The 18,593-nt window shown below is 44.3% G+C and overlaps 1 protein-coding gene across 1 annotated transcript; it reads left to right on the forward strand.

Annotated features, from left to right (window-relative positions):
- The first annotated feature begins 59 nt into the window (after positions 1 to 59).
- Positions 60 to 18,536, forward strand: LOC6554807 (lateral signaling target protein 2 homolog). Its single transcript, XM_001981549.3, has 5 exons — positions 60 to 755; positions 15,094 to 15,234; positions 15,299 to 16,039; positions 16,107 to 17,164; positions 17,247 to 18,536. Exons 1-5 carry the CDS (start codon positions 720 to 722, stop codon positions 18,214 to 18,216), a joined length of 2,946 nt encoding a protein of 981 aa, XP_001981585.1. The 5' UTR covers positions 60 to 719; the 3' UTR covers positions 18,217 to 18,536.
- The last annotated feature ends 57 nt before the right edge of the window (positions 18,537 to 18,593 follow it).

Here is an 18,593-nt window from a genome sequence, read left to right on the forward strand (position 1 = left end):
CGGTGTGGAATATTTTTGTCACGCCCGCAGTATTTTCCGCGTAACCGAAGAACACCCCACTGCTGGCACTTACTAGTCCCAGACTCCGACTGGTCACATTAATCGAAAAAAAACTTTGCTGCGAACGCACGGACGCTCCGCTGTCGACGGAAATCGCATCGCAACGCGAAGGGCGGATGAGTGCTGCGCGAGTTTAATGGAAAAGTTTGCAATCCGAGTCGCCCGACATTCGAGTGGTCAGCCTCCGCTTTGACGCACTGCCTCTGCAGGCCGCCACAGGACAACCGACGCAGTTTCCGCGAGGGAAATGCAGCTCCACTTACTGAGACCGTAGAGTCACGCGTGTGAGGAGCACGAAAAGTGAAAAAGCAAAAAGCGAAAAATAAAAAAGAAAGAAAAGGGAAATAAGCGAGAGGAGAACAACAAAAGGCAGAAAGGCAAAGTGCGAAGAGGCCGAGGCATTTAAACAAAATTCACAATAAGTGTTAAAATCAGTAATGTGCATTTAGCAGTTGCCAAACAAATTGCATTTTTTCTTTGTTTTGTTTGGCTCGCACGCGCTAGTGTTGGTGTACAGTGTGAGTGATTGTGTGTGTGTTTGAGCGAGAGCAAGGACAACAAGAAAGAGCAGCGGAAGAGGAGAAGACGAGGAGCAGCGAGGGAGGCGAAGCAAAAGCAACAACTGTGGAGCTGCAGCTGGAAAGAAAAAGCCTCCTGCGATGGACACGTTTAAACGTTGGCTAAACAAACCCAAGGTACAGTTTTTGTTTTCTGCCCTTATTTTCACATAAATTATGAACGATAACCCGATTAGTAGTGCCTTCTTATCACTGGAAAAACAATAAAAACAAGAGAGAGCGCAGCGCAATTAATTAATAGTGAACAGAGCGCGAGAGAGAGCAACAAATGGTGTCAAATGTGGCTGTGTGTGTTAACTGTGCCGTTGTGACGTCAGCCTTTGGCCCTGGCTCATTATAAACTAGCGCCCTCTCGCTCGCACCCTGTTAGCCAGCTGGGTTTTAACCGCATTTCGTTTCCGATGATTAATTCGAATTCGCTGACGTTGCAGCAACTGCATCTCGGCGTGTTTTTGTTTTTGTTTTTATTTTTGCACAATACGTGTGTGCAAGCTGCACTCTCAATTCAAATTGGAAACACTCACCAACACATGCACACCCACATGCACATGCACATGCCCAAAGTAACAACAAAAACAAATATGGCGCCAGTCCGTTCGTGTTGCAAATTACAAGCCAAAGCAGCTAAAGCCAAAGCCAACTAATTTATGTATCTGCGCCTGGTAATTTGGGATCTATTCTGTTCCGCTCGCAGCGGGGAAATCCCTCGCTATCTCGCTGTGGAAAATCACTCAAGAAAACAATGTCAAAGCTCCAGCGAACGTCTATTTATAACCCTCCAACTTGCAATGGAAACTAGCTAAGGCGGATCTTTCAGATCCTATTCGAGGATATGATTAAACCCCATAAATATCTTATGAAATTCACAAACTGGATTAAGCTGCTTTAGTTGACAAATACCCCGATCATTTAACACATTTCAAATATGTAGGTATGGGTATCTTTCAGTTCTGCCAAGTATCCGAAAATGTTATAATATTAAGTGTTTATTGAACTTTTCGTGAGTGAACTCATGTTGCTCAGGAAAGGAATTGTCCCTTGCACACAAGTTCGTCTGTTTCTATTTAAAGAGCCCCCCAATTTCGGGTGTCTGGAATATGTGTACACGGTAAATGCGAACCGCTCGACCCTAGGCTCCAAAAATAAATCGCCGATGGAGCCAGTTTCATGCCCCTCATCCAGTTTTCCTTCCGATCGCTCGTCAATCAGTCAATCCGTTTGACATTTTGATTGCCGTCGCCAGATTTCTATTTGTGCGCGGTGCTCAAGAGTAGGAAAAATGAAATTAGAAGCAATTTACACGCAAATCCATTAAATCAAAGGCAAACACCCTATATGGCATACATATGGCTATGGCTGTGCGGTGTGTATTTGTGCGACCTCGGTTACCTGGAGTGCTGGAGGTCAGTGTCGAGACTTTTGTCGGGTGTTGGGTGTTGGGGGCTCCTCCACTCTCGGCATCGAATCAAATGGAAAACAGATGTCTGGTCTGGTCTGATCTGATCTGGTCTGGGCTGTGGTCAGAAGGGCGTCGGATGTTTATGTTTTCGAGTGCTCAATAGCCGGGAAGGTATTGTATAGTACTGTATCTTTAGCTGGCACTTTGATTAGATAAGATTGCGCCGAGTGGAGTGGGTGGGTGGGAATTGCCTGCGCAGCACGTTTAATGGCAGGTGATCGAAGGGGCTTGGTGTTTATCGATTAACGGGCTGGGAAAGTATCGTTTAAATCGCAATTTGAAGCACGATTTGCTTTTGTTTTCCAATAACAAAAGCGTAACTGCTGGAAAGTCAAGTTTTTGCGGCTTTAAGATTTTTATGGCAATCATAAAAATATAAACATATTGTCAAGCAAATACCAAGAAGAAGTTTCTATTATGACCAACTTTTATGAACACCTTGAAATAAAAACTTAAATGGAAAATACATTTCGTAACCCCTGATCTTGTTGGAAGAAAAAGGCAAAATCCCATAATTTTTTTTTATTTTTGGTTCCTCAGTTTTCAAATAACTCTTTGGCCATAAATAATTGAAAACTTCGTTACTACTGTTAAGACTTGGCTGCATGATTTATTACGCTCTAAATGCATTCGGAAATTCCAATTGGCTTTGCAAAAGTGATCAAAGCGAAATGGAAATACGGTTTTCTTCGGTTTACTTTCCGGATTGTAGTTAGTTGCTCTCTACTTTGCTTTGTTAATTAACACACTTCTTCCCCCCAACCCCACTCCCCCTATCGTCGCCCACCTCGCATGCAGCTCATAAGTAACGGTACGTTTTCCTTATTTTCTTGGTGGTGGAAAATGGCTCGCAAACGAAACGGAAAATCCACACAGTCGTCTTAAGTTTCTGCTTTTCTTTCATACTTGCACATGGGTGTATGAGTGTGTGTGTGTGTGTGTGTTTGCAACTCTTTCGTCTGGCATCAACATCACTGCTCTTCTTTTTCATTCATTGACTGCACACAATTTTTCCGCCGCTGCTTCCTGGTCTTCTCTTTCTTTTCTTTTTCCTTCTCGTCTCGTCTCTTCTTGTCTTTGTGATTGTGTCAACTTTCTTTCTCCTGCAAAGTGAGATTCTTGGGCCGAGGTCGCTTTTGTTGCGATTCAAAAATAAACAGAAACAGCACGGCGATAGCGTTGCCAGATGTGTCGCAAGGCATTGCCATATCGAGTTGCATAATCCGAGATTGCTTTGCTTTGTGGTGTGTCAACCCTGTCCGCTGCATTCTATTGCAGCAACGAGAAACTAGCAAACACTGAATGAGTAATTGAGGCGATTTAAACGCGAAGGTTTTACTGCACCAGGAAATTCTCTCAGCTTACAATAATTCCCAAAACTAGAGATGGTGGTGCGCCAACCCTGTTCGTTATTTACACTTTACACATTAAAATACTTAGAAGCTTGCTTATAAGTGGCACAGATTAATGAGACGATTTCCATACAAGTGTAATACCTTTCGAAAGAGTATGCAGTGAATGTAATTGTTTTCTCTCCGTCTGTGCATATAAATTTTCATAAAAACGAAACCGACGACGTGCTGAAGGCAGACAAAGGCGAGGAGAAACCGAGACAATGGAGGCTGGGAACGAGGCGACTGCCCCGAAACCCAGATCCCAAAAAACGCGATCGGATCCGCAGTCAATGGAACTGCCAACTGGCAACTGGGGGCCACTAAAAACTCTGAAAGAAGGCGGCACGCGCCACAGGCGACTGTAATTGATTATCTCTGATGTGGCGGCCACTGGATCTGTGGTCCCAAAACCAATAGCGTTACATCATTCTTCCATATTTAATTCGCTTGCATAAATACAATATACAATATGTATATTCCCATCAAAACTCGTACACCACACATATAGGAAGTATTGTACAGACGATAAAGCAAACACTTTTATATTTTTTTTTTTCGCTTGCCTTTGGATACTTGATTATAAATGTTTGACGATGAATGCATAAATGTATACGTAACCATGTACAATAGTATAAAGCACAAATAGTGGGTGCGGACTGAATCGTATTTGTGAGTGTCTGCCGGTTGATCAGCATTATTGAGCACATGGCTCAGATTCGCATTCGTAGTCAGATTGCGATGGCTGGGTCTTCCCAGCAGTGCTGAAACAAAGGCATTTGTGATGTTCTTCTATCTGCTAAAAGCAAAAACTGAGTAGTTCCTCAGCCTGGTTTCTGGTATTTCTACTCGCTGCTTTCTGGCTGGCCAAACGATATCTCTCTCATGTGTCTTGGCTTTGTGTGCTTGCCATAAACTCATTTGAAGTTGGCATTGAATTGTTTTACGGCCCGAATCGCCAAGAAACAAAAGTAAGCCATAAAAAAGTGAAATCTATGGGTGGCTGGCAATGTCTGATTTTTGTATTTAATCGTTGATGGCTTCGGTTTTTTTTTCTGTTTCGTTTCTACAATTATTTTCGGTTGTTTCTGAAAACTTCCTCTCTCTTTGGAAGTCTTGAACTCCCCCGGTTTTTTGGAGCATGTTGCAAAGGTGTGCAATTAAAGTCTGTTGCGTCGTCAGCACGAAAATCGGCCATTAACACAATAAACTCTGACTTGTGGCTTACAACAAAAGCATAAAAGTAAGAAATTACCCGCAAAACAATTAAACATGAGCTGGCAAAATGGAAATTACAACAACAAAAGCCGTTCAACAACTCAGCCTAAGAGAGTCATGACTGGACGACTATAACTAGCTGAATGAAACGAGGGAATCGAAGGGGGAAAACCTATCTCCTTAGCCAGCTTTATAAAATTCACTTATTTACGCTTTCTTAACTTAAACTTATGGCTGAGGAAATAAACGCGAAGAGAAAAACTTTTCTGACAAAAGAGAAGGAAGTTAAGTGCCAGAAAAGGCAGACCTCTTGGTAATGGCAACCGATTATAATGCCCATTTCTGTTCCAATGATGCGGATACAGTGTGTTTCGCAATTCAAGCCACATTATGAAACGACCTTACAAGTAAATAATTACGATAAATAGAAAGATAAACACCAAAGAAACCTGTTGAGGCAGAGCTCTTATTACCCCAATATTTTGTAGTCACTTACTGGGTTTCGTTTGCTTTCAAGGCATTAATGCTTCTTTTAACTAACCGTAAAATGTTTGGATCATCATTTAATGCATTGAGAATTCACGTTGCATATGTTTATTCATTCAGTTTACCCCATTTAATGGAATCTCTACCATATTTGTTAACTCCATTTACCGCTCTACTGTTCTGAAACCCACTACATATTACACCTCTTGTACAAATAAAGCAAGTTGCCTCAAGCTCATTTTCACCATCTGCGCCATGAATGGACTCGGTGCGTATCCGACCCGTTGGACAACACATTTAATGCAGTGCAACAATGTGTTTGTAGCTCTGTACTCGTGCTTGTGCTTGTATTTGTGTTTGTGTTTGCTTGTGGTTGTGAGAATGTCTGCTTGTTGCTCGTGCCTACAACAACAACAAAAACAACAACGAGAGCAACCTGTATCTTGCGGTGCATTTAATTTGGGCCATATTGACATGTGCCGCACAGCCGGCGTCACCGTTAACGGCTTTTGCTTCTGCTCGCCGCTGGCCTCAATTTGACGTTCTAGTCTGGTTGAATATAAAGTAAAGGCCGCCAAGGTGGGCCACAAATGTCGGCTGTTGACTGCCAAGTCAACATTACGAAAGTCTTGATAAACAGCATTCTGATGTAGCCTGAAGTAGCCTGAAGGCGACATCGAGATACTACTGACTGCACGACAGGCATTTGTCATTTCTAATCACTATTCAAATTTTGACTGCGGCTTACATTAAAAATTTTGACATAGATTCTACTCATAATTATCATTACATGGGTATCATTAGGTTTATGGGCAATTAATTCGAATGGAATCTTTGAAGGGAAAGCGAAATGTCATGATAAACAGCATTCTTTGCTCCAATCACTGTTGAAATTATATGAAAACTTGATGACAAAAACTTGCTGGGCAATCTGAAAAGAATTGACAAAGCTTAGCCATTGATATTATCATAATTTTTATCAGCTTCCAAGATAATTAAAGCAATCTTTGTTCTGATGGAATTCCAGGGGCAATGACGCATAGTCCGCAAGAATTTATCGAAGAATTTTTCAGTTCTAATAAATGTTCTAGTTAGAAATCATATGGAAAAAAGTAGTTGTTTTTATGACAATTTTCCGAGGCACCTCTATTAGATTACAGCACTTAATTCCACACTTTTGCTCTTGAGGTTATCGCATTGCGAATCTCTTGAGCGTATTCCTCTGAAACGAAGGCACGTGATCGGGCTTTATATTTCGTCACATTCAGCTAAACCATTTTATTTGCTTTGGATGATTTAATCAACTTGTTTTGAGAGTCTTGTTCCCTGACCCTGCTTCTAATTTCCCGCGGGAAACACTTATAACAAAACGCGAGACTGTCTCTTTTGTCAGCTTACTAGCAACTTTTCCACTGGGGGAACAAAATAAAATTAACACGAAATTAGTTGATAATACAGGCCACATATGTCCAGGGGTCCCTGGTGTCCAAGTGTTCGTAATCCACGCGCTATTTAGTGGGTTTAGTGACGCATTAAGTCGGTCCAGGGAATATATACAATGTACTGATAATGGATGTCTACGTATAGACAGCGTGTATTCATGAATTGACCTCACGTAGCTTAGTGAATCGTGCCGAAGACAAGGATCCACAGAAATAGTGACTAATATTGAATAGGGTAAAATAAATTTCACAAGACTCGAGGAACTTAAATACTCGTATCTATTAGTTTCACTTAAACTTCGTTGTTTCAACTCAAAGTAACCCCCGAATTCATTTATTCAACCCATATAATGCAGTAAGCAAACAAACCTAATCAGTAGAAGCTAATTAAACTCGATTTATTTCCATTAGTAGGGAATCACCGCTGATAGCTACATATTAAAAGTGGGTGCTTGTTTTTTCAGTCGTGTACCCTATAAGCAATATTTGTATTATTACCGCAAACAGGAAATAATTATATGCAACATGATTATGGCGATTACAATGATTTTCAACCGAGATGTAATGGTATTGTAAACGTAGATTCTCTGAGATCCCATCGATTAAGTCATTATCTCAATAGCTAACAGCGAGCTTTCCCATGACATTATTTCCTTCTCAATATAGAAACTTGAGTAATTTTCCACTGGTAGTGGCAAAATTTATGCTCTTTTCATTGTGATTGCACTTCGGGCATCGATACTCAGTTGCTGGAACTCCTGTTTGTCCCGTCTTTATCGGACTCCAAAACACATGTAGCCCAAATATGTCGGCTATATCTTACAGTTGCGATAAGATTGTGTAACATTTCCAAAACGAAAATCAAATAATTTAGCGCACGCTCGCGGCTCTGCTTGGTTGGGTTCCCTTCTTTTATTAGCCCAGTTCGATTATTTTCTTTATTTACTCTCCTTTTGCGGAAGGCAGGGCTTGTAAATGCTGGTTAAATATTGGTTAGCAACTTAATCCGCATATTTATTCAATAACTTCCTGTTAGCGCTGCTGTGCAGCCGACAAATACAGAAACTGAAATTACTTTACAATGTTTTCATATTGATTGCGGGGTCCGTGTTATCACAACTGACGTCGACTGAAGGCTGACAGGGCTTTAGCCGTCTTATTGATCACTTTTCCTTGCATTCAGTCGAACTGATAATTTAGTTTTACAGGTCAAGCGTGGCCCGTTGGTCTGCGATGCACTGCTGAAAAGCCCGTTCCACGACTCAATCTCTCTGGCTGTTGCTCAATTCCTGACCCAAGGTGGACCACCACTTGGTTCATTGGCCATCTTGGCGAGGAGATTGTGCCAAGGCAGTCTACGTGCAGCCGCCGCCGCCGCCACAGCCGCCACTCCGAGCGATATGTCAATTATTCGTTACGCTTTTTGCCAGACGTGCAGACAGTTTCCCAAAATAAAAACGCTTTTCAAATGGCCAAACAAACGGTCAGTCGGGGAAAAGTAAAAGCGGTGAAATTTTCACATTCACAACGAGTCGGATCTCCTCGAGGAGATTGAAGTGAGTGCAATGGCCACTCCACTCCACTCCAGCTGCCCAGTCAGTCCGCAGCTGTGGACTTGGAAGCCACTCTCCTACTTTCGAATGGCGGCGGTTTCAATTGCGGATTGCATTACGCCCGCCAGACACCGCCGGCCATTGCGTCCCACCTATTACCTAATACCAATTCCCATACCAATCCCGATCCCCGATAGAGCGGACCCTTGCTTATCAATTGCCGGCGACACTTTGTTGTCCAGCCGCACAGGCAGAAAATATCGCTGATATTAAGATATTCACATCGCATGCCCTTTTCTCCCAGTGCAGCTGCTGATTACATAAGCGGCGCAGCGCGTCTAGGTCTCACTTTTTTCTTGCCCTATCTGTGGCCGGCATATCAATGAGAGGAGCGGAAGATCGGATGCGCGTGTGGACGCCAACGCCCACGTACTGCACGTACAGCTGGTCGACTGGAGCCCGCACACCCACCACTACACCTTTACCACCACCCCTCCTGAAATCCGCTGTTTGGTTACTCAATTATCGACACTTCCGAGTGCCGGACGGACGCACTTTAACCCCCGCTGGAAAGTGAAAGCGATTTGCGGTTTATCTTCTCAGTTGCCATTGTCGGTTGGAGCAGGGAAGGGGTATTATCTATCGGTGGCAGTGTCAAGATTATTAAATATGTACCAGTTGGCAGTGGCGCACAGCAAATGGAAAATCCCAGCCAGTTGCGATGGGAGGAGGAGAAGAAGCCATTGAAAAATCGGTGGGGGAATCGCATCCACATTTCGATACGCACGGCTCCAGAAAGGTGAAATGTAATCCCTAAAGTTTAAGGTTAATCTGATTAGTGCTACTGCTGTTTCAGGGGTTTCCATGAAGTTATTAGAGTGCTAGAAAGTTGGAAGTTTGTCAATCGCTTGCTATCGAGTGACACCGACACCCTTGAAATCAAGTTTGTTAATTTAACTTAAAATGTTTGCTGTTCATTTATAAAATGTAAATACGTTTTTGCAATAATTCATTAAACCGAACTTCAAAGATCTTGATCATTAAATGCAAATAATTTAACCGGAATCAACCTGTTCATCCGATATAAAAACAAACAAAACAAGCTGCGAAATAAGCGGTGACAAAGTGATTTAAAAAAATGTGAGGCCCGATTGGTCTCAGTTTATCATCGATTGCGACACATTTTTAGGGCCTCATGAATATGCAATGGGGCTGATGATGTGACCTCTTTCTCCGCCCGACTCCTGCCTCCCCCTTCTAACGCCCACAATCCCCAATCTTTCTGTCTTTCTCGGCTCCTGGGGTCTGCCGCCCATCCATTATTATCCAATTTATTTAATGGGTTTTATTGGCATTCGTCTCTTGGGCTCATTTTGTCATCTCTTCCGCATTGATTTGCCTTCGCCAGCTGTTTTCCACTCTTTTTCCCTTCTGCTTCTGCATTTACATTGGATCATTTCGATATGCAAATTTTCCGTTCGATTTGTTAGGAAATTGAATTAATTATGACATAATAAAAAGGCCACTGGTTTGGCTGCATCTGATCGTATCGAAACGCCACAAAGTGTGAATTTTGTGGACAGTCAAGCGGTTCGTTCAACTCTGTACAGTTAACCGAAAATAAAAATCCTTAAATCGACTTCCGGTTTATCCGTTTGCAAGGGTTATAATTTGTATAATTTACGCGCGCACTCTGTTTGCCCAGAGTTGATTGCACCCGCGATAATTCGAGGAATTTCTCCTCTGCTTATTCATTTTATTGTTGCTTGGGGATTTGAATTTTATGCTTCAATTCTCAATCATTATGTTTGGCGATATGTCCTGTATAAAGCAATTCCGTTGTTCCCTTTTTGTCGCCATGCATATGTACGTATATACAGTATAACAATTGTATATATATAGGCTGGCTATCTGCTGTGCTGATATTGAATCTGTATATTAACGCGAGTAGCATTCGTTTGTTTATCAAGCTCATTTATTTATATACGATTTGACCGTGACTCAGTTTTCACTCGGTCTTTCTCTTTTCGTCTGGTGGATTGCTTGCTTAAATAGGGATACAGCGAAATTCCTCTTAAAACATTAAAGATGTTGTAATGCAACTTCAATAGAATTCCTGTAGATCGAAAATGTAAACTCGTATGCGCATACGCCTTAAAGGCGTTGGTTAGTCATACGAATGGCTGATTAACCGATTCCCAGAACTCAATCTTTGCATTTCGAGTGGTTTTACCCTACATCACAAGTAAAGCTACAGGTTTTCTACTGTTTTCTCACCATCTTAACAATTGCCTTCAGTGTATTAACTGCGACGCATTTTCCGATATTTTCTTATTAATGGTTAATAATAGTAATAGGAACTTATCTTTTATTTATCTCAACGTGCTTTGAGTTGTAGGTAATATATTTAGCTGATGTGCGAACTCACGTGAGATTGCTATATGAATGCAAATAGTTTATAATTATTTTAAACTTTTCGTATTTGTTTTTTAATTATATCTTTTGCCGCATTCGCGTGAGTACTTTTCAGTATAAATGAAATTAATGTTTCTAAAGCTATTCAATAAAATTTGCATTAAAAAGTCATTGATTTTTGGTTTTAAACAACATCGCATGACAAATTCACGTGAATTTATTTGATCTATTGAATGCGAAAAGTTAGATGGGAAATTATGAAGAGCTTGCCAGTTTTAGCACTTGCATTTGATATTTGAAATTTGAGCCAATTAAATTACTCGCTTAATTTGCAGTTGAGCAGAGCGAATTGTGCAGAAATTGAATTCAATTGATCGGTGGTTCCCAGCTCGAGAGGTAGTTTTCCAGACGTATCCCCCCAATTAACCGATGACAGCCAGGTGCCGGGACCAAATTGAATCGTTAGGGGGTCACGACATTCGCCCTGCAATTCACCTCCAGCGCCATTTTCAGAGAATCTCCTCAATTGGCGAATGTCCAATTGAAATCGTAGCGAAGTAGCGCCGAGCCAGCTGTCAAAAGTACAAATCGTGCGAATATTCAATGTCAAGTGCGTGTTTCAGTTCCACTGAGTCCTTCTTGCGTCAGCAAACGCGGCCTGGCTTTGGTCCTTCGAGTGCGAAAACCTTCGGGGCCAAAGGGGCAGATATTCGTTCACATAGATACAAAGGCTGGCTGTCTCGCCTGTGTCCTTGCCGTTGGCTGCCCTCAAGGATACAGATACAGATACAGATACGGATGGCGGGGTAGAGAAGGGTGGAGAAGCAGCCTGTTGCGCGTGTCATGGTCACCACTACGGACATCTGTGACGTCAGGCAGATGTCCTTATGGTCAGATGACTGAAATCGCACGCTTGTTTGCCTCATTTTCCGGATAATTAATTTCTTTGAGCGTGCAACACAATTTTCAGTAAGGTATAATTACTAGGCTTGCATTTCAAAATGAGTAAGATGGGAACACTTGTTTATTTACTTAAAAAAAAATTGCCTGTCATAAATTAGTTTTAAAATCAGGTCACTCCAGAGATCAGTACCCATAAAATCAACATTTTTTCTTAAGTTTTAGAGACTATATAATTTGTGCTGGCCGTTTGTTTACGAACGTTTATTTTTGTTACAATGTCTTACAGAGTGCAATTAGAAAGTTGAACTCGTAATATCTCATTACTCATAATTGAAGGCTTTGACCGTAATTCTCAACTGCCAGCTGGACTACTTCCTATTATGATTTGCATTTCGACTTGCCCAGGCGTCATTAATTTTCCTCTTCAACTGGAACTGAAAGTGGTTCTCACCCACATCAAGTCGAGCAGCAAATTTGGTTTCACCTCCATTTGCGATACCACGGCTCTATATCTCAAGGCGTCCAAATGAGTGTTTTTCTGTTATCGTCCGTAAACAGAAACTTGCTGGTGGGTGGGGAGAGCGGAGTGGGGTTACTCACCCTTAATTAGCTGATTGAACACAAACCAGTTGAAACAACAATTAAAATACTTGACAAAGGCAGCTTCCAGCCGGGCGATATGCAAATAACCCCAGTGGATAAACACAAATGCGCTCAGATATTAACAAATTCGGATGTGAGTCCAAAGGTGTGGTCTGTTTTAGAGGTAAATAGTGTCAAAGAACTTTTGCCATATCGCTTGCGAATCAATTCCTCAAATGTTTGCCCTCTTTCTGGCTGAATTTAATGTGCAAATAAAAGTGTCTAATATTTCATCACGACTGTTGCCAGCAGTTGCCAAATTCAAGAATCACAATGAATAAGTCACGAAGTCCCATTTCATCTCAACTTCGCAAAAAGTGCCAGCGAAATCCTTGGAGTCATACCTCCTCCAACTTCTGTTCGTTCCGCTTGGCTCGAAGCAAGCTTAAAATTTTTAATTACCATTTAACATTTGCCTTTTTGTCAGCCGCCGTTGCCGGGGTTTTTAACTCTTTAATTACATTTGGGATTTGGCTAAATGTTTTATGTATTTATGAGGCATGTAAATGGCTTTTGATAATCATTCATTATTAACTTCAAGGCTCCGTGCATTGCGAATACTGTTGAATATTGTTGACTCGTTTTGCAGTAAAAGTATAATTATTTTGCTTATCACAAGCTTTGACTTACTTAATGCATTAAAATTCTTCAAAACAAAGTGCAGGCAAATTTCTACAATATGGAATTATGAGTAGTTCCCCGGCCATTATCAGTATTATTTTTTATCAACTATTATGTACCTTCCTTATCCTCTCTATATGGCACATTCATGGAACACACATGGTTCTCCCTTCTTTCCCTGCTCCCAACCAGTTTGTGTCCAAATTGCGACGCTAATTAATGGCTACAACGACTGGCACTTACAAAAAGTGGCTGGCGTCGACAACGTTTTGGCCAGCGTCGTCATGACGGCCAACAGAATATGGGAATGGGAGCGGGAGAGGGAATTCCGGCGGGGATCGTGGGGTGGGGAGGTGGCTTCTTGGGCAGTCATTGAACTATTTACGCATGGCCTTGCTCAATTTATATAATTTATAATTCTCAATTAGATTGCTTATTCTTTTTCTGCCACCTCTTTGCCATTCCCCATCGTGTTTCGCTGGCAAAGTGAGCGACTGAGACAGAGAACAAAACACACGCCAAAACGAATCTCAAACATTTTTAGAGCTTTGCCCATTTGATTGTTGTGTAAACAAATGGCAAAAAAAAAAAAAAGAAAACAAAGGAAAACAAACTTTACCCTTGGGCCTATGACGAAATGTAAAAAACGAATACGAATACGAATACGATACTGTGCATCGATTCATCGAATCGCGTGGGGTGATTCATTCATAACCACTCACTTGCAATGGCTCATATGGAATCATTATTACTTTTTCATACTTCGTGGCGTAACTGCACGATAAAAAATAATTTCTTCATTAAAATGAAAACCTCAGAAGAAATAGCTAACATTAAGTTGGTTTTTAAACGGATTTAGCAGTAATCAATGTGATAATGATTTTTTTCAAGAGACTGACATTTACGTTCACCAAGTTTAGGTGGCATATAAATGATTTTTGTTTAGTTTTTCGCTGTGTGGAAATCCAACTGCTATCGTAATTAGTCTTTGTTGTGGCACAAATTTCCCTTGAACAACTCACCAGCTGTACCCAGACATATATTCGAATTCGAATACGTATTCGTATTCGAATGTGAGTTAAAGTTTTGTGGACGCCCGCCAACACCTCGAACCTCCGGCTCATTGACAACCGACTACCTTTAACTGCAAACTAGCAGCGAGCCAGCGATAAAAAACAAACCTGCCGAACTGCGCAGTTTTGGCTTTTGAGGCGGAGAGTCAACGCTTTTGACTCGAACTCGACGTGTTTACCTTTATAATAAACACATTTCGATTCGTGCATTCGTTTCCTTTCCACCACGGCCAGCTGCTCTTGCCGCTTTCAATATTTAAGCGGAGCACATATGCGAACACTGAAACAACCCAACAACCGACCAACATCAACTCACACAAAGGCCGGTGAAAACAAGTTCAACCGCCGATAACTTGCTTTATCGCCAGGCTAGGCTCCCCTCCGGCACCTTTCCATACCCCGTACTCTCCGGCTAGGTACATCTCGTGCGATTTGTTGGGGTTGGCAGCCCCGCTTAAGTAGAGCCACGTGATTTAATGGATCATTGAGATTTCAGGCACATCGCGGCTAAGCCCACTTGTTGCATGTTGAATGGGAAAAAGCTCAGCCAAGATTGCATCATCCCAGTGGGCTGGCTTCCCCTTTGCTCTTCCTTACATGCAGCACATAATTGTTATTCGTGGCATCAGCTTACAGCCCGGTTGCAAAATCGATGGCGGTTATCTTACAGCGACCATCAAACTAATAGCACCATAACTAGATTTTTACATCCGTTCCTCACTACCTAAAAAGTGAAAAAATTGGTTAGACTTTAAAAACGTTATATAGGTACTAAATGAATCTTTCAGTAAAACAACTCGGCGTATGAGTGATTTTTCATACAAATATTTAAAGAACGTCTTTCGCAATTCTCTCTCTTTCTGAAAGCCAAGTGTGATTTATTATTTTGAGCCGCATTGTAAGGCCCCAATATTAGCATACGTGATATGTGGATCTGTTGTGAAATCAACGAAAATTAGTTGTGCTAATTAAGCCGGTCGTATGTATGCCTGGATGATAGCGTCTACGTGTTTAGTGGCCTATTGAGTCATCCTTATCGCCATTCGGCCATCGTGTACCACCTCCAATACAACCACAACCCCACCATAACCCATTGCAGTTGTCACACGATCCCTCAAGTTCAGCGATTAACCATTATAATTTGTTGCACTTGCGCAGCGATAAGCTGGCACTGAGGAGAAAACGAGAGAGTTGCACAGTATATCTACGTTCAATTACTCATCCAAATTGCTTATCACTTTTATTTTAACAGGCTGATGACAAATCCCTGCTGGCCCGCTTCTTCCATGCGGATCGCTCCCTCACAGCGGTGGCCAGCGAACTGGACAGCTTCGATGGACGCGCGGAGCCGGATCGGTGCACCAGACTGGTCAGCAGACTGCGGCAGAATCAGGTGGGTTTGGGGCAGAGTGGAATCCTGAGTGAACACAAACCAACAATTGCATTTTCAATCGCAGGACAAGGTGCTGGCTATTACGAACTTGATAATGGAGGAACTGCTCGGCGAAGATCGTGATCCTCGTGCCTTTCGCGCCAAGTTCCCCGAGGAGGTACTCCAGGAGAACTTGGCCGGGCAACTGTGGTTCGGCGCCGAGTGCCTCGCAGCAGGCTCCTCGATCATGAACAGGGAGACGGAGAGCAAGGAGATGCGACCACTGGCCCAAGCGGTGACCAAGAGTTTGGGAAACGTGCGCGTCCTACTGAGGGATCAGTGTTTGAAGAACAATGTGCCGAACAGCAAGACACTGCATCTGGACTTGAACGATTCCACCACGGAGCAGCTATACGAGAGTCTGAAGATCTTTGACCGACTGTTTGCCGAGTTCGAGTTGAGCTATGTGAGCGCCATGGTGCAGGTGAAGTCTCGCCATGAGTACGAGATGCAGCAGTGGATAGGAGTGCTCTTCTCGGAGACGCTGCAGCGAGCTCTGAAGATCGGGCTGCTCGACCAGGAGATGGTGGATGCCTTCGATCCCGGCCTGATGTTCTCCATTCCGCGGCTGGCCATTGTTGCTGGCCTGGTGGTCTATGCCAAGGGTCCGCTCAACATGGACATGCCGGGTGATCAGCTGTCGGAGATGTTCCGTCCCTTCCGCACAATCCTCATCAAGATCCGCGATCTCCTGCGTAATCTCAACAACCAGGAACTGTACCAGCTGGAGAAGCTTCTGTGTACCAACGAGGACATCAACACTAAGGTGGGTTAATCTAGACTTAAAATCAAAAACAACAATTTTAAGCCTAATGAATCTTTCATGAATCCAGGTGCCACTTGGTTCGAGCAGCATTGAAGCGCCCAGTCCAGAGCACAGCGCCCATCCTACGACGAGCAGTAGCCAAAACAATAACAACAGCAGTAACAACAACCACAGCAGCAGTAGCACCACCACCACCACCATGGGGACAACAAATACGCACAGGACTGTGGAACGGCTGGTGGATCAGCGAAACAACAATCATAATAGCAACAGCAACAGTAGCACTAATCCAACAGTGGAGGGAGCTACGCTGCGCTCTCCGTCCATGTTGTCGCTGTCGGCCACCAGCACGCCCACCGCCTCGCCAGCCCCCTCGCCCACACCCTCGCATTCGATAGACTCGACGTCATCGGCGGCGACAAGCTCCACTAATCCACCAGCGGACTGGAGCGATGGCGACGATGAGGACGAGGACGACGACGATATTGAAGTGGATGAAGAGGATCTAGAGAGCAGCGACGATGACACGGACGAAGAGCAGTTGCTCAAGGACATCGTGGCGGCGGACTGTGCCTCCGGTTACCTCATACCCAACACCAATCTGGGCAATCTACTGCAGCCCCAGGAGGTTCCTCTCACGGACAACTTCGTGGCCAGCGAAGATGACGAGTACGGAACGGCGGAACAGCAGGGCCACCAGGGACTCGAGGAGGAGGAGCCCAGCACCAGTGCTGCCATGCTGGCGGCCACCCGCACCTTGCAGCGGCTGCGCCTGCCCAGCAGCGACACCGAACCCCTAGCAGAGCCCACGACAATCAAAGCGACCGAGGAGCAAATGCAGCAGCCAAACGGACGCCATCAGGAGAGTCACAGTCACAGTCACCGCCATCACCAGCGCCACCACCATCACCATCACCACCGTCACTCTCATCAGCATCGGCAGCCACATCCGCATCGCACAACACGCAGTGGTCGCAAGCGTTGCAGCCTGGAGGTGGCGGATCCGGAAACAATTCAGCCCGAACGCGAGCAGAACCTAGCCAGCGGCGATACCAGTGCCGCCTCCTCGCTGTCTGATGATGTGTCATTGGCCATGCGCAACACAACGGCGCGTCTCAAGTTCAAGTAAGTAATAATAGTAGATAAAATAATCAAAATAGTTGTGGTTTTGATTCATACCAAAACTAATACATTTCTCCACCAATAGAAGCACCGAGAACCTGCTGCACCGCCTGTTCGTCTGCATCGCCGGGGTGGCCGACCAGCTGCAAACGAACTTCGCCTCCGATTTGCGCCAGATCCTGCGCAGCGTGTTCCTGATGAACATGTCGTCCGCCCAGGAGGAGATTGACATACCGGAAAAGACAAAGGAGTCGGAGCTGTTCGAGTTCCGGGCCTCCGAGAACGATGTGATACAGGAGAGCGCCGGCTCCAACCAAAGCATTTACTCAGCCGAGGAAGTAAATCCCGAGCTGGACAACGTGTTCAGCGCCGGCGGTGGCAACCAAGCCACTGGTCAGCGCCATTCCGCCGGCGCCAGTATGCAGCGAAATAATACCATTGATCTGGCGAGCCAGTCTGGCGAGGGAAGTCCCAGTGGAGCAACGATGTCCACCAGTCGCTCGCATGTGACGCGTAGTCGGAGTCTGGGGGATCAGGAGGCAGCCAGCTCGGCCACCAGCAGCACTGCACAGTTGCGTCAGCAGGAGCAGCAGCAGCAATTGCAAATCCAATTGCAGCGACAGCGCAACAATTCCGTGGGCAGTAACACGCCCTCAAGCGCATCTTCCACTAGCTCGAGCTCCGAGCAGAACTCCCCGGTGAGCGCCAGGAGTGGCAGTCGCCGTCGCCTGCAAAGCAACAACGAAACCCAGATGCCCTCTTCGGCAACGAGCACCTCAGCCACGCTTTCTCCGCCAGCCTGGATACCCGATGGCAAGGCACCGCGATGCATGGCCTGCCAGACGCCCTTCACTGCCTTCCGCCGGCGTCATCATTGTCGCAACTGCGGTGGAGTCTTCTGCGGCGTCTGTTCCAACGCCTCTGCGCCGCTGCCCAAATACGGACTAACCAAGGCGGTTCGCGTCTGCCGAGACTGCTATGTGCGCGAGGTGCGCTCCGGCATGGGTGTCCAGGGAGTCCAGAGGGTTCAGAGCGTTCAGGCCAGCGCCTCTTAGGACTGGCCGATGGCGCTAGAAGGCGCAGCTGACGACCAAAAACGTGGCCGAGATGGAGGAAAAGCAAACTGTGAATCGCAATTGTTCCGCAAACATTGTTTTCTTTATTTTATACGTAATCCTAATCCCATGCGAAGGGGCCAAATGACCACAGCCAGGGCCCGCGTATATAGATCATATATATCTTAAATATATATAACCCTAGCTATATATTTTTTATTTCCAAACCAATGACCAACTGAGCGTCTATCAAACGAGTCTACAATAAAGCTTCGAACTAAACTAAACGATATTTGTTCATATCAGAAGATAGCGCCAGCTTTAAGTTCGGCTTGCATTTTTTAACTATCACATTTTGTTTTCCGTTCTTCGTTTTT

This window comes from Drosophila erecta, unplaced genomic scaffold (assembly GCF_003286155.1).
Source record: "Drosophila erecta strain 14021-0224.00,06,07 unplaced genomic scaffold, DereRS2 tig00000000-arrow-pilon, whole genome shotgun sequence".
Classification (NCBI taxonomy): Eukaryota; Metazoa; Arthropoda; class Insecta; order Diptera; family Drosophilidae; genus Drosophila; species Drosophila erecta.